Here is a 17367-nt window from a genome sequence, read left to right as displayed (position 1 = left end):
CGCTTTACAGGTAATGGGGACTCCCCTCCACCACCACCAATGTGCAGCATCCACCTGGATGATGCGACGGCAGCCATAGTGCGCCAGAACGCTCACCACACATCAGCTATCAGTGGGGAGGAGAGCAGAGTAATGTAGCCAATTCATAGAGGGGGATTATTAGGAGGCCATGATTAGTAAGGGCCAATTGGAAATTTGGCCAGGACACCGGGGTTACACCCCTACTCTTTTCGAGAAGCGCCCTGGGATTTTTAATGACCACAGAGAGTCAGGACCTCGGTTTTACGTCTCATCCGAAGGACGGCGCCTGTTTGCAGTATAGTGTCCCCGTCACTATACTGGGGCATTAGGACCCACATGGACCGCAGGGTGAGCGCCCCCCGCTGGCCCCACTAACACCTCTTCCATCTTCCTCTTCCAAATAATCTCCATCTATGAATTGGCTTCATTACTATGCTCTCCTCCCCACTGATAGCTGATGGCTGGTGAGCGTTCTGGCACACTATGGCTGCCGTTTCATCATCCAGGTAGATGCTGAACAGTGGTGGTGGTGGAGGGGACTCCCCATTACCTGTAAAGCGCTTTGAGTGGAGTGTCCAGAAAAGTGCTATATAAGTGTAAGCAATTATTATTATTTTCAATAGTCCACAATTTGGTCAACAGCACTGAGATGTTCTGCAAAACCTTTGTTGTAAGGAAAGATGGGAGAGAATGAGCCAGCTACCAGTATCATGCATGAACAAGCACAGAGGACACCTGCTGTGTTACTGGGAAACACACAGGCATCAAATAAACAAGGTGGTCATACAGACCACCTGCTAATCTCCTGGTGTGGCGATAGGCTAGCAGCATTAAAATTTTATCAAGCTTAAAGCAGAAGCAAATCTAGCGACTCGGCTTCTGTCTAACCAGGGTGAAAGATGGAATACTAAGTGTGAGGTCCCAGCTGGAATACCTAGGGAAAGGTGAATCAATACTAGAATCAGGTTGCTTTTTTATCAATGCAGCACAAAGGCAGGTCACCTTACTGATAAGAGTCCCTGTGGACTGGTCCAGTATCTATCCTCCCATGGCCATCCTGAAGTCACGTGACCTTGAAACTGGACTGTCACTGTAGTCTCCCACAACCATAAAAAAGCTTCTGCTATGTCTCTTTGATGGTTTCTCTAATTACACAAACTCTCCAGTTCCAGGAAGAGGTACCCTTACTTTTTCATCAGAGGGTCTCAGGTATCACAGGCAACTAGGGAGAGGGGCAGGAAAGCTATGAGCACTCAGATGAGCACTTTGTAAACTGGATATGACTTGCACTGAACCATAATAGCATAACCCCAGCGATAAAACCTCTTGTAGAAAGTTTCTATACCACCGAAAGAGGTAATGCCTGAATTTGATTTAGCATTCATGTTTAAGTCACTGTGTTTAAATCTTAATTTTAATTTCTTTAACTTCTCAGACAAACAGCACACTATTCATTCATTTTGCTAATGCTTTTATACAAAGAAACTGTTCACAATCAATCACAAAAACCTCATGAATTATCCCATATCTCCACCCAGTGGTGACTTTGTATATTAAAAGGACTGATAAACCGATAATCATGGAATGACAAAGCCCCATTCCACTCTCTCAGCCCCCAGTGCCTCACCTCTCAGCACAGTCTTCAGGTTGACCTTGGCTTGGCGATGCAGATCCTCCACACATGCCGGCCGGTTGCTAGGCAGGAAGACGTTCTCCTGCTGGTGCCAGGGAGCTGTATAGTGGACTGTCCACTTGCTCTCGTCATCCAGATTCGATACAGCTGAAAGGAAATAACAGTCTTCCGTTACACAAGACCAAGCAAAACAATGCAAGGGCACTGACAGTCGGAAAGAGCTCTTCATTTGAACAAAGGAATACAAGGAATACAGGACATGCAAAATCTTTTGAGCAGCTAGATAAAAAAAAAGAGTGGAAAAAAATAGGATACCTGTACAATTATTGAAAATGCTACATAAAATGCCTTCTTTAAGCCTATCAAAGTGGGGCTAAATAAAGACAAAAAACTGGGGAGAATTTTAAATGTGTGCTTTTTCTCTTGTTATCAAAGACAGCAAATAAAATAGAAGCTATTCAATCACAATGGAATGAGAAAGCCATCTGATCATCTCATTTGCCTCACCAGACATATGATTACATGTTTAAACTAAAACAGAGATATACATAAGACACCTTTATTCCTTTTCTTTTTGGTTATACAAATTAAACGTTACTACCTGTGTTTGCGTCCTCAATAAACAAGTGACAAAAAAGGTTCTATTCCGAGTTATTTTTCCTTTTCCAAGGCGAGCTACTGACTGAATGATCTTTCAAGTATTACAACATTACAACGTCTTCGTCAAAACACCTGTTCGATGGAAATACGTCTTCTGACTAAACACATGCTTTAGGCAGCATAACTTGTTGCACAAGTTACAACCTGTCTGAACAGGACTCTCCTTGCTGTATTTTCATGCTAGCTGTACATTTAAACAGAATACAAAAAGCGGATTAAAAAAAAACAGCACCGGTTGTTTTGTAATTGCCATAAAATCAAGTTAATTGCTGAAAGATAGCAATGTAATCTAGTAAAGAACAATGAGATTATCACTTCTAAAAGAGACTATACATTTCTAGCATTTCTCCTGGACATCTCTGAAAAATGTAACATTTTTCAGTAGATTCTACCAAAAGGGTATTTCAAAGGCTTGTTCCATGTACCAGATTCCAATGGTAAGACACAACTCTTTTACCTAAACTGCTGGAGATGTCCATACAATTTTTGACCTCCCTTATCATACTAGTGCCTAGTGCATCATTGAGGTTGGAACATATGGTTGATAACAGTGTTTGTGGACTATTAAAGATCCTAGACACTTTGTATAAGAGTATGTTTCTTACTTCTGGTGTCCTGGCTGATGTACCAAATGAATATTTCACTCAGATGTTCACTAAGAAATCAAGAACTTGCCTCAGGAAGTCAAAGCACTGTATTGAATCTTATTTGCACAGAAGAGACAGAATTGTTTCAGGTACTTGAGTAGAAGAGCTCATGATTAATAATTCCCCAGGCCTTCTAGTAGGCCTCTAATAGTCAGCATGGGTTTAGAAACGGTAGGTCTTGCCTCACCAACTTGTTAGGATTCTGTGAACAACAATAGTAAAGGATGCACAGGGAGCATATGATATGTTGCATTTAGATTTTCAGAAAGCTTTTCGTGAAGTTCCTACAGGAAATTCTCAGATTAAAGGCAGGAGGCATTCAAGGAAAAGAAAGTGTTTGGATTGAGAATTGATAATGAATAGAAAACCGAGTACAGACAAGGGTCAATGCTCAGATTGGGGTGATGTAATTAGTAGAGTGCCGTAGGACACAGCTACACTTAATTTATATCAATGATCTAGATTCCAGAATAGTTAGTTTAGTTTTCAAATGATATCAAATAAGGAGGATGAGCAAACTGCAGAATCAGCAAATAAAACGTAAAAAGTTTTAAATAAAACTCAAGACTGGGCAAACACCTGGCCGGTTATGGTGCAAAAACAACAGGGTGAAAAAATATCACATGCATTGTGTGATTTAATGAATTGTACTACACTAATACAGGCTAAAGGAACTGAACTTTTCTCTTCTAGAACAAAGATGACTATGAGGGGACCTCATACAAGTATTCAAAACCATCACAGACATTGACAAAGTCAACCCTTTCTATAGAAAGAACACTGAAACGTCAGCCAGAGAACACCAGTTGAACCTACATAAAAGCACAAAAACAAAACTTCTTTACCCAAAGGGTTGTGGGATTATGGAACAAGATGCCCAGTCAACCCTGGCTTCTTTCAAAAAATGGCTTGCAGAAAACTTTGAATCAATTAGCAACAAACTATCAAACAGGTTAGACAGACCAAATATCTTCCACTTGTTTGTAACCCTTTAGATGTTGTTATGTTTTGAAGAAAAGTACCAGTCAAAGAAATTAAAATAAATTAATAACAAATAACCATAAAGCAATAGTAACAAAAGCAAACATTTCTGCATTAGGACAATGTTCAGTCCTCTGTGTGTGCGTCTGTGTCAGGCCCTGCATGAGGCCAGGCTATCCAACACAGAACTGCTGTGCTTTCAGTTCAGCTTTGTTTGATGTTATTTGTCGTGCTGCATAGTCATCTTTATGCCATGGGGGTCACATTAAAAAATGCAATGGATGTGGAAGTTTGCAATGTGTTCAACAAATATCTGTAAATGATACACTCCAGTCACGTGATCGATAGCGACTAACAAAGATATAGTGCTCATTTATTTTTTATTTATTTATTTAGCCACCTGGCCTCAGAATGGGACATCGCTGGAGCAGGGAAACAACTACTCCTCAGTCCCACCCCTTGGTGAAACTTGAAATTATGAGCTGCAGATCTCTCCTCTACAGACACCTGTGCTGTGAGTTTTGCTTTCTAAGCAAGTCAGATTTTTCTGCATGATTTTTAGACCTTGTATTGGGCTCCTGGCAGGCTCAGCAAAAAACATGGCACACTTAACTTCAACTACAAACCCCTACCATTCAGTTTCTGAATGGTGTTGAACCCGCACTGAGAAGATACCTGGACTGTAGGTCTAATTTCTTTTTTGGGAAAAAAACAGTAATCAACAATCGTATTTGTATTCCATCACCCTTCCCCCTTCCAACTTCACAGCCGCCAGCTGTTAATTAACTTATTTCACTGTTCCCACTCTTGTACTGCAATGGCTAAAAAGAAAATAAGGGTCCTCAGAAGCTCACAGGCAGCAAAAACAGCCCAATAAACCAGATATTGGGAAATAATTGGTCACAGTCAGCTTGATGATGTACAGTAAGTACATGCCTTTTGTCTTAAGCTTAACATAGCTACACATACCACTGCAACACTAGTACTATACATTAGTAAGCTATTATAATAAGGTATTGTAAGTCTAAAGCATTGCAATGATGTGTGTTAAGCTTTAGTAAGACATTGTACATTTTGGGTCGATGAGACTTAAAAGCACCAACTACTCTGTGGTTTCCCACCATTAAGCATCTCTCCAGCCCAAAGCATAGTTTTCTGTGAAAATAAACTCTACCTTGATTCCAGCACCTTCAAGCTTGTCTTGATAATTCAAAAGTTCTGTGTCTATTAAATGGTGATGAATTGCGACAAACTCCATCCACTCCTAAAACTAAAAAAATCAGCTTCAAGCAAGCACGTGAGAGAGGCTCAGGCCTCTGAGCTATCCAGCAAGCACATGAGAGAGGCTCAGGCCTCTGAGCTATAGCCATATGTGGGCTTTGAGGGCACATTCAAGTGAGGGATGAAAAGAAAAAGAAAGAAACAACAGATCAGAACAAAAGTGCTTTTCAACTCTAGTCTCTGGATTTGGGCTAAAGGGCTTCAATTAAAAAGCTCTGACATTTTTAATTCTGCTTCTTCTTCTTCTTCTTTTTCACAGCCTTAGTCCCAGACTGTCCTGGGGTCAGCTGCTTTGGTTGCTCTTCTCCATTTGTCTCTGTCGAGCACATCTTCCTCACTCACTTCACATACCTCCATATCTTTTCTCACACAATCTATCCATCTCTTTCTAGGCCTGCCTCTTCCTCTACATTTTTAATTCTGCAATAACCGAAAATTCTTAGTATGTCATGGTAAAAAGACCATGTATTAATTCAGTGTGGAGGGGCAAAATATACAAATTGTACTAATGGGAAAACATCTTGCTTAAGTAAACATATTAGAGGCTTAAAATCTGTAAGCTTGCAAAGGAAATTACTGCATTTCTACCCATTGCATACACAGAGTAGCTATCAGGATGATGGAATGCATCTTGTAAAAAAAAAGCTATTTGAAAATTCAGTGACTGTTATTAGACAGATCCTACATTCACTCCTGTTGTATACTGCAACCTCAGTTCTTTATTCAACCTAGTTCCAGGATAGAATAAATTCACATGCCTGCAACATGTTACTATAATAAATCACCCATTATCAGAAAGCTGCTTGTTCTTGATAAGGGTCACAACAGCTTGGATCCTATCCTTGAAGCATAAACTGCCAGGGATTATACCCAGGTCACAAAGAGAAGCAGACCAGAATTATTTAAAGACACCAAATTCATCTGGTCAGCATTGTCTTTGGAAGATGGGTGGAAACCAGAGTACCCAGAGAAAACCCACGCCAACACAGATAGACCGTGCAGACTCTAAACGGAATCACCCCTCTCCCCAGGTATCGAACCCAGGACCCAAAAGTCCAAAAGTAGTGGGAGTATTTGCAATCGTAGTAGATGAGGTAAATCTTCTCTCCTGGTGATATTACATGCTTTTGTTTATTTTTACTTTCTAATCAGGCCAGATGCTAAACTTAGAATAAAGTATAACAGACAGTGATTATTAACCTGGGAGCTACAGCATAGTGCTATAAGAAATGTGCCTTAAAATACAGATCCTATATATACCAAAACTCACAAAAACATAATTGTCCAAAATAAATAAAGCATCCAAAACCTTAAAGAGAAATGTACACATCCTGTGTTTCAGATTCTCTTTATTTCTGCCAGACCCCCCTGCCCATGGTACAAACCTTAAATTCAAAGCCTCAGCTGGGCTAATAAAACAGGCCTTGTAACATTTATTCTAGGCTCTGCTGTGTTTGAACAACTCTAATCTGTCTCTGTAAACAAAGCTCCCAACAATTCACCCCAGGCTCTTTGGAACACTATCCTACCGGATCAAACAGTAATCGGTGCTGAACTAAGGAGGATATAGCAGGCATTTAAGAGGTTTGATATCCAGTTTCATACCATTTTTCCCAATCATTACATTATTTTAAAAGCCAGTGAAGTCAGAGAATACTATAAAACTACTAAAAACACTAAACTACATATTGCAGCATGTTATCCACATGGCAAAGATCATTATGAATTACAATCAGTCTGTAAGATTGGATTTAAATGCACATGAAAAACACAAAGGCAAATATCACTTCCTGATAGCTTGTTTCAAAAACTAAAAGAATATGTCCTAATACTATAGCTTCATTTTGGTGGTCAAAATGTCTGCACTAGACATTGTCTGAATAGACCTGAGGATTTCTGCTCAGTTTCTGTAGTGTTAAGCAGACTGAGATGCCCGGGTGAGACGCTAGTCCATTGCAGAGCTACCCCCAGTGATGTGGGGCACCCATCTGGGTGGACTGGAGCAAAGGCACAGAAGAATATCTTGTTCAAGGGTATTACAGCAATGCCCACACCAGGGAGTTGAACCTACATTCTTCCAGCTGGAATTCAGGAGCCCAAATCACCTCTCTATGTTGTAACTACATTTGATATGAACACAAATACGACCAAAAAATGACAGCTTATTGTTCTAAAAAAACAAAAAAATATATAATTCACTACAACTGTAGTGGCACTGGTCACCTCAGTATCTGGATCCCCTAGACATGCTTTTGTGTTTTCTGGCAGCATCTTAATGTCAGATGGACTTTCTGAGAGAAACAGCATCGGCATCAAAAGAGGCAATTTCACGCTCGGTATGAATTGGCACTTTAGGCATATAGGCTAAGAAGTTATTTGTGGAGAGGAGTTTTTCAGAAGGTGGATTGCTCAGCTGAGTTACAGCAAATGAGGTGTGGTGGCCTCTTACTCAGCTAGAAAGCAATCCAAAATGTGAGGAAGAAAAAAAAAGAATAAAACAGGAGCTCAGGTTATGCATGCATGCAGGCAAACTGGCTCCTGCCAACAAAAAAAACAACAGAAAACAAGAGTCATTCTGTGATGAGTCTTCGACCCCCAGTGATTCATAATACCAATAACTTAATCCTAAATCTTTGCAGGCAGTTCTACACATTACATTAAAAACTGCAGTGCAGTTCTAAAAGAGAGATTTGAGAAGTCTTACATTTGATCTAAAATAGTTTGGCAAATGCGGATTTTAAAAGATATCTGTAGCAAAACAACATTTTGTCAGACTCACCCGTCTTTAGAATTAACCTTGAAGAGAAGTGGTCTGGTTACAGCTTTAAAAAAAAGATCTAGGCAGCTTACCTTTCTTCTTGAAGTACTTAATCACAGATTTCAGCGTTGTTCCTATAAACACCATTATTCCAATTTATCCCTCTAAAACCAGGCAAAAGTTTGTCCTGCTGCACGACCCTGTGCACTGGAGCAGCTCAATAGGGCAAAGCGATGCTACAGCAGTTCTGATCACACGATGCTCAGAACCCCACCAGCAATTCAAATGAAGGGAGCTACATGATCCCGAAACAGCCAGCTTCTGCCTCACAGCACAATGAGCTACAAGTACAACCCCCCTCCCGCACACCCCTGAGCGTTGCAGTGGGCTGCCTGCTGTTGGGGGTTTGTGGTTTTAAAAGGGTCTGTTCCCATGTATTTTGGGACTGGACTCAACCTGTATGTGGTTCTTCTACTGCCCTGCTTTTAAAACAAAAGATATGCCTTGGTTTTGTCTGTTGCAAAGGCAAGAGAGTGTCTGTTAAGTTTACTCTCCGGTGCTTCATAAGCACAATAGCTCTGCCAGCAGAGAATAGATTGCCTACAATTTACCCATTGTCCAGCTACAACCACTGTCAACCCTTCCTCCCGCTATGCTCCTCTGGTGCCTTTCTTTCAAGGCTAAAAGACAGCTTACAATAGGACCTCAATGGGGTTGCAAATGATCCCTGAATTTCATGGGGAGATTAACAGTTTACACCTCCCTCCTGTCTGGCTCATTTAAGCAGCTCATAGTTTCTTTACAGATACGGGTGCAAGAGGGAGGCTTTTCTATGGCTTCTTAATCCTGCCAACACATTTGCAAGGTAAAGTCCTTCCAGACCGATTTCTGTGTTCCCCTTTGAACGTGAGCAACAAGCCTCATCAGATCTTGAAAAAGCCAGCGTTTTGCCTTGCCCTGGCTTGCTCCAGTCTCCTGCCATCAGACACGATTATAGTGAAAGCAGGAGCTGGAGAGATAATACATGCACACACAGGCAGCTCTAATTATAAACACATTGTTTTCCTACTCTAATGGGCTTGTCAACATCTCTATCTGTCATTAAAAGAGGTGGGGGGTGGGGGGGGGGGGGGTGATTAAATCTTTCAGATGTGATCAAGGGAACAGGAGTTCACAAACCTTTGTAGACAAAGATCTTACATGAGGGGCTGAATGTCTCTGATTAATAAATAAACCTAAGGAATGTCGACTGTCCTTGTTCATAATTAAGAAAGATATAAAAAGATGCATTGCAAACAATATGCAAGACAACAGTACGATCCAGTGACAACGACACTTCTGCAGGGACACTTTTTTATGGCAAGACCTTCCAGAAGCACAACATTCTGTTTTAATAATGAGCCTTTTCACACTTCTTCACTCTGTCTGTCAAAGCTCACACTTTGCAATGGCTGTTGCACAGCACTGGTACTTTGCAGTTCGAAAAACACAGATTTCTAATCATCTGGGTTCAGCGTTCAAGAGCTTTACTAAACTAAATGGAACAAAGCAAATTATTTAATGATCAAATTATGATTCATAATCTTAAATCTGGACATACTCTTGTTTTAAATTATTTATTTTTCTGCGCTTTGTGAGCAGTAAGGTAATTCACACTGATGTATCTTTTAAAAACGAACGAATTATAACAAAAGAAACACAACTAGCTTATATACTGCAAAGGAACAAGTAATAGGTTTATTCCATGCTGAAAAGAGAAGAAGCCTGAAGAAGGCTCCATGGCTGAAATGTTGTTTTCTTTCTTCTCTTTTCAGCATGGAATTATTTAATGATCAAAAATACGATTTTCTGTGTACTGTTCTGTTCTAGTTTCCTCTTGTGTGTCCGGACTGTGAGAAACTCTTGTATTGTATTGTATGTATTGTACTATTAGTATATAATTCGTTACACTGTGGCTGTGTTGTGTGTGTTAAGCTGCTGTTGCACTGCAATTTCCCTCACGGGATCAATAAAGTATCTATCTATCTATGGAATAAACCTATTACTTGTTCCTGTGTATCCTATGAATGCTGATGCAGCTACCCACCTGAACTAGCTTATATGCTGTATATTCTAATATATTATATTCCAAATCCTCTATTAATCCTTTAAATAATAGCATATTATTCTCCCCTATGGGATTAATAAAGTATCTATATATATTTATTTCTAATCTACTTATTGACCAATGCAGGTTTACATTGTGTATAATATTATATCAGAGATAATATTTATAAAAAAACACTTTATAAATACATGAAAAGATTAAATCACTACCTCTCAGCATCTGGACTTGTCCCTATACTCTTTATGTGTTCTGACTTCATCAGTTTTACACTCACAATGTAAAAGATACTGCTTTATAAATTCACACACGTCAAAAAACACAATTTTGCCTTTACAAGAGAGTCTAAGCCACATTTCCACTCCTGAGTGCTACACTGCTACGCGCAATATCCCCTCTCCTCTGACAACAAAAACAATAACTGATCTCAATTTAGACAATGGCTGCTGACTTCTTTTGCTATTAGGAGTTTTCTGTGATTGAATCAAGATATGAATGGCATTGTAAAACAAGGCGTGATGTTGCGAAGGCATGCAGAAATTACAAAGTAGCTCTGAGCACAAGGATACAGAGAGTGTACCAAACAGGATTCAGACTTGTTAAATATTTGTTTTTCTACAGAACTTAAAACACCAAGTGCCTGCTGAGCGAGTGTTAATTCTAGGGAGAAGTACCTTTGTGTGTATGCTGTTCTTCAGAGGTTGACACATGTAATAGCCGTTGGGTGTGCTCATGCACCCTGTAGGGAGAACAAGTAGCCTTTTAAAAAGAAAACATATTTATGTTTTCTTTAGAATCTTTTTTACAAGAGTTCTTAATGGCTTCTGAGTGCAGAGCAGGTTTCCCACGCCAGAAAACAAACCTGTCTTCAATGCCAGTAATGTCAAAACAGTGCTACTGGGGTTCGCAGGTATGAAAGACTTCCCCTCCCCCAGTGAACGGGCAAGTCTGTATAAAAAAAGGGCTGTAATGGTAGGAATTTCTAATTTTGTCTGCCTTAAAATTTATTCACAGCTGTTTGCTAGGAAAAAAAAACTTTAGCACAGTTTCCTTTTATATCATCGAGTGAAAACTAAACTTTGATACATGAACTACAGCTAATCATTCTCCTAATTCTCCAAAACAGAAGGCTTGTAAAATTACCCCCCCCCCCCCATTTGACTTTAGAAGTCGTGGCTGAACAAATACAGTACTTGTTTACATTATGTTTTAATAACTCACAATTTTGTAATATATTATCCTCTTGGTAAAAAAACAAATTAAAATAACAAATCCTAGTTAGCAATTGTATTTCCCAACTCTCGAACATGACTTACTTTCAAAATGGACTTCAATAAGGTTGTGCTGCTTCTAAAAGAAATGGGAGCCATACAGCTTCTTTATTCTCTAAGGGGTTTAATAGTGCCCAGAAGTGAGCAAAAGGTATTAAACACAAAGACTGATTTTTTCAGAGACTTAAGCTTATGAGAAACATGATTAAGAATATTTATAGGATGGAAGCCACAAGGTCAGTAAGTCGACCTGTTCTGGCTGAAAAGGGAGAGAACTGGGGGAGTTTAGCTTGAAGGGATTCACTGTGATTTCAAGATCCTGTCGGCTTCCCCCCAGAGCCAGCTCTTCGCAGCTTTCTGATTGACCTGTTCCATTGTGCCGCTTGGGCTGGTCACCGGGATGCCTGCACACAAAGCCATTCTGCAGCAGTCTGGGAGTCTTTAGTTTTGCCAGACAAAAGCAGAACAAAACCTCTGGAAAAATAAGAGGCCCCACAGAAAAGCAGGGCACCAATAGCAAGTATCGTGAAGTTCGATGTATCACGTCCTATAGCCACTAGCAGTGGATGAAGCCACTCACTGAGTCTGAAACCTCACTGGTACACACAGATGAAGGTAGTGGACAAAAAACAGAAACAAAACAAAAAAACTAGTAAATAGCTGAGGGGGCATCAAGTATGTTGAAAGCAAGGGCTTACAAGAGAGGTGGAGCTTGCATTAATTATGAACCAAATAAAACATTTAGAGTATAGGAATAATGCCGGAGATAGAGAGTATTTTCAACCTCCATCAACTAGGCAAATTAAATTTAAAACGATTTAGATAAAATTCACAACTGGGCAAACACCTGGCAGATAAAGTTTAATGTATACAGGTGGTACCGCATGCGGGGAGTAAAAACATAACGTATAAATATATTGTAGATCAATAGGAATTACGGAGCTTGAAGAGGCTATTTATGGAAAATACATTGGTGTTTATGTTGACACATCATTAACATATTCTAGATAAAGTTGGAAAGTAATTTAAAAGGCCAACAAAATACTAGGGCATGTAGTTGAAAATTTAAATCAATGGGTAAATTTAAAATCGAGAACAGGAGGCACTTCTTTACTCAAAGGGTTGGGAACAGACTATCCACTCATGGTGGTGAAACCAATACACTGGTTTCTTTCCAAAAAGGGTAGGAAGAAAACCTTGGATTAATTAACTACTAACTGCTAAATTTGTTAGACTGGCTGAATGGCCTCCTCTCGTTTGTAACCTTGCTTATGTTCTTAAGTGTAAAGTGAAGTTTGGACACTTCCCCATAAGCACATTGTTGTTTTTGCTGTGAATGATGATTGTAGGAAGCAGGCAGCTGTTAGTAACCAGGTTGTGGTAATGCAGTTTCATTGTGCGGCTGAGGAAAATGTTAACTTTACCATGCTCCCTTGTGCCAACGTCCTGAATTCACTATGCAGAGAGCTGCCCAAAAAAGTAATGAGCCAGCAATACGTGTGTAAAGAGATGTTCTTCAGAACCAGTAGCAGAATGGATTTATTAGATGTGGGACCACTAATGAAGCTCAGCTCTGTAAGTGAGCATTAAAGAGGCTTTAATTGTTTTGTAATTGTAACAATTTAATTGTTTTATTGAGTTGCATGTGAAAAAAACAAGTGGAGGAATATGGTTCATATTTTATGTGTAAGATAAAATAAAAAACAAAGCTCTTTTATTGCAATTGATTGTATATTCTATAAAATATCTGTATTTGGGGTAAGAAAAGACGGTGTGTTTTGTCTGTTTAAACACAGATTGTTTCATACCACTGCAAAAACAATAATGCTTTAAAATTCCTCCTTTAAAGCTGCACAACAGGAGTACTTCAGGAATAGCTAAAGATAAAATTTCCGCTACTTGCAAATTTCCTCCCAGATGCATAGCTATGCTCACCTACAGCATACTTCACAAAAGCTCAGCAGGTCAGAATACTCTCTTCTATTATTCTTCAATTGCCACAGCAGTTCCTGTAGCTGCTTTGTTATTCACTTGGTGGTTTAAAGTGGACAGTGAGAGCGCAGGGGTCCAAGGTCTTCAAGATCATCCCCCCTCCCCCCCCCCCTCGTGGGTGAATTCATGAGATTTAAACCTCTGCATTACAAGGATGCTCAAGCAAATCAAAGCTCTGGTTTACAGCAGCTGTTTTTAATAAACCACTGGCCTGGAGGGTGGCCTGAAGGAGTCTTGTGCTTCTATCAAGTAGATATTTATAATCTTATAAAAATGTGGACCATTTTCAAAAAACACTGCTGACATCTGGAGAATTGATTGATATTGGTGATCATGGAAGATGATGATGATACTGATATTGATGACGATGATGATAATAACAACAATAATAATAATGATGATAATGATAATAATGGGTAATCTGAGAGTCACCTCCACCACCACAGCGGAACCAGGCATCACCCACCTGGATGATGTGAGCCGACGATGATGATAATAACAACAACAACAACAACAATAATAATAATGATAATGATAGATAATTTGAGAGTCACCTCCACCACTTCAGCAGAACCAGGCATCACCCACCTGGATGATGCGATAGCCGCCAAAGTACAGTACGCTCACCTCACATCAGCTATAAGTGGGGAGGAGAACAGACTGATGAAGCCAATTCATGGATGGGGATTATTAGGAGGCCATGACTGGTAAGAGATCACTTTGTGCCAATGATCTCACAATGGATGGATGAAACAATTGTATCTGATTGCAAATCCTTACCCTATTGGAAATTGGAATGTTAGCTTTAATAAACGTAAACGTCATTCAGACTAGGAAAGGTAATAATAAAACTATGTAATGTGCAGTTGACTGCATTTAGTTCTTGGTTCGTGTATTATACGGCAAAAATGTGCAATGTTGCACTGTGAAGCGTTAAGAGAAGAGAGGAGCAATCAGTATAACTTCTGGAATGCAAATCGTGCCATTAATCGACAGATTAAAAAACATGAATCGTCAAAATTCATGAAGGGATGACATTGTGGAGATTTTATCCCTACAGTCGGCACATTATACACCAAAATACAAAGAACAGCTGCTTCACCAACGAAGACCAATGAAGATGAACAGTAGGTCTTAAAATATTGTTATGTGTTTAGCAATCCTAAAAAAGAGTTAGTTTTGGTTTTATTGTATCCTTCGCCCGTATGTACAAGTTCAGGCACCACAGATTAATTTACATGTTCTAAAAAATCAGATCTACCTCAAATAAAAAGCTGCAAGTTGTTTTTGTAATGTACTGTATGCAGCATCACAAAGTATTCCTCAGCAGCTCATTAGTGTAATTATCTAAGTAGTGGACCATTATACAAATCACTGTGAATGAAGTAAGGCCTGCTACATGTGTAATTACCCACAGTTTTGTGTAAAGTGACTTGGAAGTGATATAGCAAACCTGGTGTTATCCAAGCTTGCTCTGCGCTAAAAGAAAAGATTTACAGATCTTCATTTAAAGTGTGTGAGAGGAGTATAATTACAGAGCAGCAGGTCACTACACACACCCAAGGTGCAACATAGGAAAACACAAGTGGAAGTTTATAGCAAAGTAGCGGGGCACAAATAATGAGTACCACACCTGCGGCAAAAAACATGCTCATTGCTGTTGAGGAGCACAGACACTACTAGAGGAGCACAGAGATGTAAACTGGCATAAGAACACAAACCACACTTGTTCATGTTGAATGACCATGTTGCTGTAGGCATTTATGCTCCATGAGTGTCCTAAATGTTTTTCAGTCTCTGCTCCTGGCAATATCTGTTTTATCTAAGCTATCAGTTAATTTATGATAAAATGATTTCTGTATGGCTTAAGTTCAGAATGAACACCTATAAAATCCAAACAATTTTCTTGACCTCTAAGAAGAAAGGTTGAAAGTTAAAAGCATACCTAATGGTTAAGCAACTATGAACTGAGTTTCATTTCCTACATAAATACTAATTGCAAAACAGTGGGAGTGGCAAACAAAGAAATGTATATCCAGCATGCCAGAACAAAGACACAGCAAATGATATTTACAAAGAGATTTAAACAAATTCATTGGGCACAAACTTTGGGAAAATCAAAATTAACATGGATGAGTGCAAAGTGATCCACACAAGTAGTAGGAACAAACACTATAATATCTCAGCAGTGATTCTTATTCAGGAAACTGAACACAAAAAAGATCTGGGTGTTTATGTAGATTCTTTTATAGTCTCCTCATCAAGACAATGTGGGAAAACCATTCAAAACAAACAGAATACTTGGTTAACCGAATAGTGTTACATTTAAGGCTAGGAAACTTATGGTCAAGCTTTACAACACAGTATTTCATTTGTCATACTGTCACTAGAATATTGTGTTTGGTTTGGTTTTTAACCACAAAAAGTGTATTATAGCCTTAGAAATAGTGAAATGAAGAGCAATAAGAATGATTATTGGTTTCAGGTATTTGGGCAGGTTAAAGGATCTAAACCTCTTAATTATAAAATAAAGGAGACTGAGGGAAGCTTTGAACAAGGTATAGAGGATCTTGAAGGGTACAGACAGGGTTAAACCAGGGATATGTATCACACATTGTTTAGGGCAAAGGACACACAACACAATCAGAAACTAAAAGAATAGATAAAAAGAGACTTGGGATTCTGCAACAGCCTTCCCAGAAGGGTGTTGCCTAAACTCTGGGATCTTCTAAGAAACAGCTGGATGCAACTTTAGATTCACTTAACTACATTGGTAAAAAAAGATCAGCTAAATGGCCTCTAAACCTTGCTTACATTCTTATTGTGACATGATCCTTCGTTTGTTTGATATGTGTCACCAAATATCAACTTGTTGGGCTTTAAACTCAGCTGGAAAATAGTGAACTTCATGAAAACATCAAATCTCTCCATGTGGAAAAAACTGTTTACTTGCTTTTACTTAAATAGGAGTACAGTACCTTAACTGTACAACCAAATTTACTGAAAGTGCTGTTTAACTGCTCTTACAATTATCAGATTCCTGATACAGCCACTATGTTTTAAATGTTGTTCTTGGCAATGTAATTCATTGTGGCAAAGCTACTACACAGCTCTAGCAGCACATGTTCATTCTACTGGTATATTAAGAGAGCTTGTCTTTAGTTCAGGAAAACACGTACAATTTAATGAAACATGGCATTGACAGATATATTTTAACCTCGAGTGTAGCTGCAAAATAAAAATTCAATTAATACATCAGGGATTTACTAAACTGGATTTAATAATCTCTATATTTTTGTATAGGCCTCAATTTGTGCTCCAAGTCAGACATTTTAAACTCATGTGATTATTTATCTTAATGTACAGCACATAAATTTGTGCGAGACAGTAAGGTAAAAATATGGTGAAAGGAGGGCTCCCGGGAAGGTGATTCAAGGGAATGGGCAAGTGGAAGTCTGCTGTAAGTCCCATGTGGAATTCTCATTGATTCCCTGGAACAGACTGCTGGGAGGTCAGCCATCACCTTAACCACAGCCGCGAGAGTGCTGACCTTCTGTCCGACCTCCATCTAGCACAAAATCCCAGATGTCGGTGAAGACGGAGAGTACAGTACTTAATGTTTAATAGAGCAGTCCAGGGCATTTTTCTGATTGCACCTGACACTGTAGCCTCACACAGGATTAATGGACAGCTGGCGTGTCAGCTGTGAGAAGAATCCACCACTGAACAGCTCCTTCAATCTGCTCCTGTAGCTCTGGAGTTAGCACACTAATCGGAATGAACTGGCTCTTGTCTTAAACCTGATAATTCACGTAGAATCTCTGTTCCTTCTTGCTAGGACTGATCATTGCTGTATAATGTTCAAGACAATATTTGAAAAAGTATAGCTTAACAGTATCTATAGATCTAAATGAATTGTTTCAAAAGAATTGTTAATAACTTTGTAGTTTTTTAATCTCTGTATATATACAAATGTTCCACTTTTTAGCAGAACATGTTATCTATAGGCATCAGTACTA

General features: G+C 39.2%; 1 protein-coding gene across 10 annotated transcripts in view; it reads right to left on the bottom strand.

Annotated features, from left to right (window-relative positions):
* nhsl1b (NHS-like 1b) overlaps positions 1 to 17367 on the bottom strand; it is a 187729-nt gene that overhangs the window by 29035 nt on the left and 141327 nt on the right. For 9 of the 10 annotated variants that reach the window (XM_088625023.1, XM_088625013.1, XM_088625015.1 and 6 more), the window contains exon 2: positions 1649 to 1801. In XM_088625023.1, coding sequence (XP_088481149.1) covers positions 1649 to 1801 — 153 coding nt within the window. Of the gene's footprint in view, positions 1 to 1648; positions 1802 to 8073; positions 8363 to 17367 lie in introns of those variants that run through there. The other variant, XM_088625021.1, reaches the window with a different exon arrangement.

This window comes from Lepisosteus platostomus, chromosome 3, assembly GCF_059453375.1.
Source record: "Lepisosteus platostomus isolate fLepPlt1 chromosome 3, fLepPlt1.hap1, whole genome shotgun sequence".
Taxonomy (NCBI): domain Eukaryota; kingdom Metazoa; phylum Chordata; class Actinopteri; order Semionotiformes; family Lepisosteidae; genus Lepisosteus; species Lepisosteus platostomus.
This window is presented reverse-complemented; position numbering and strand designations above follow the sequence as displayed.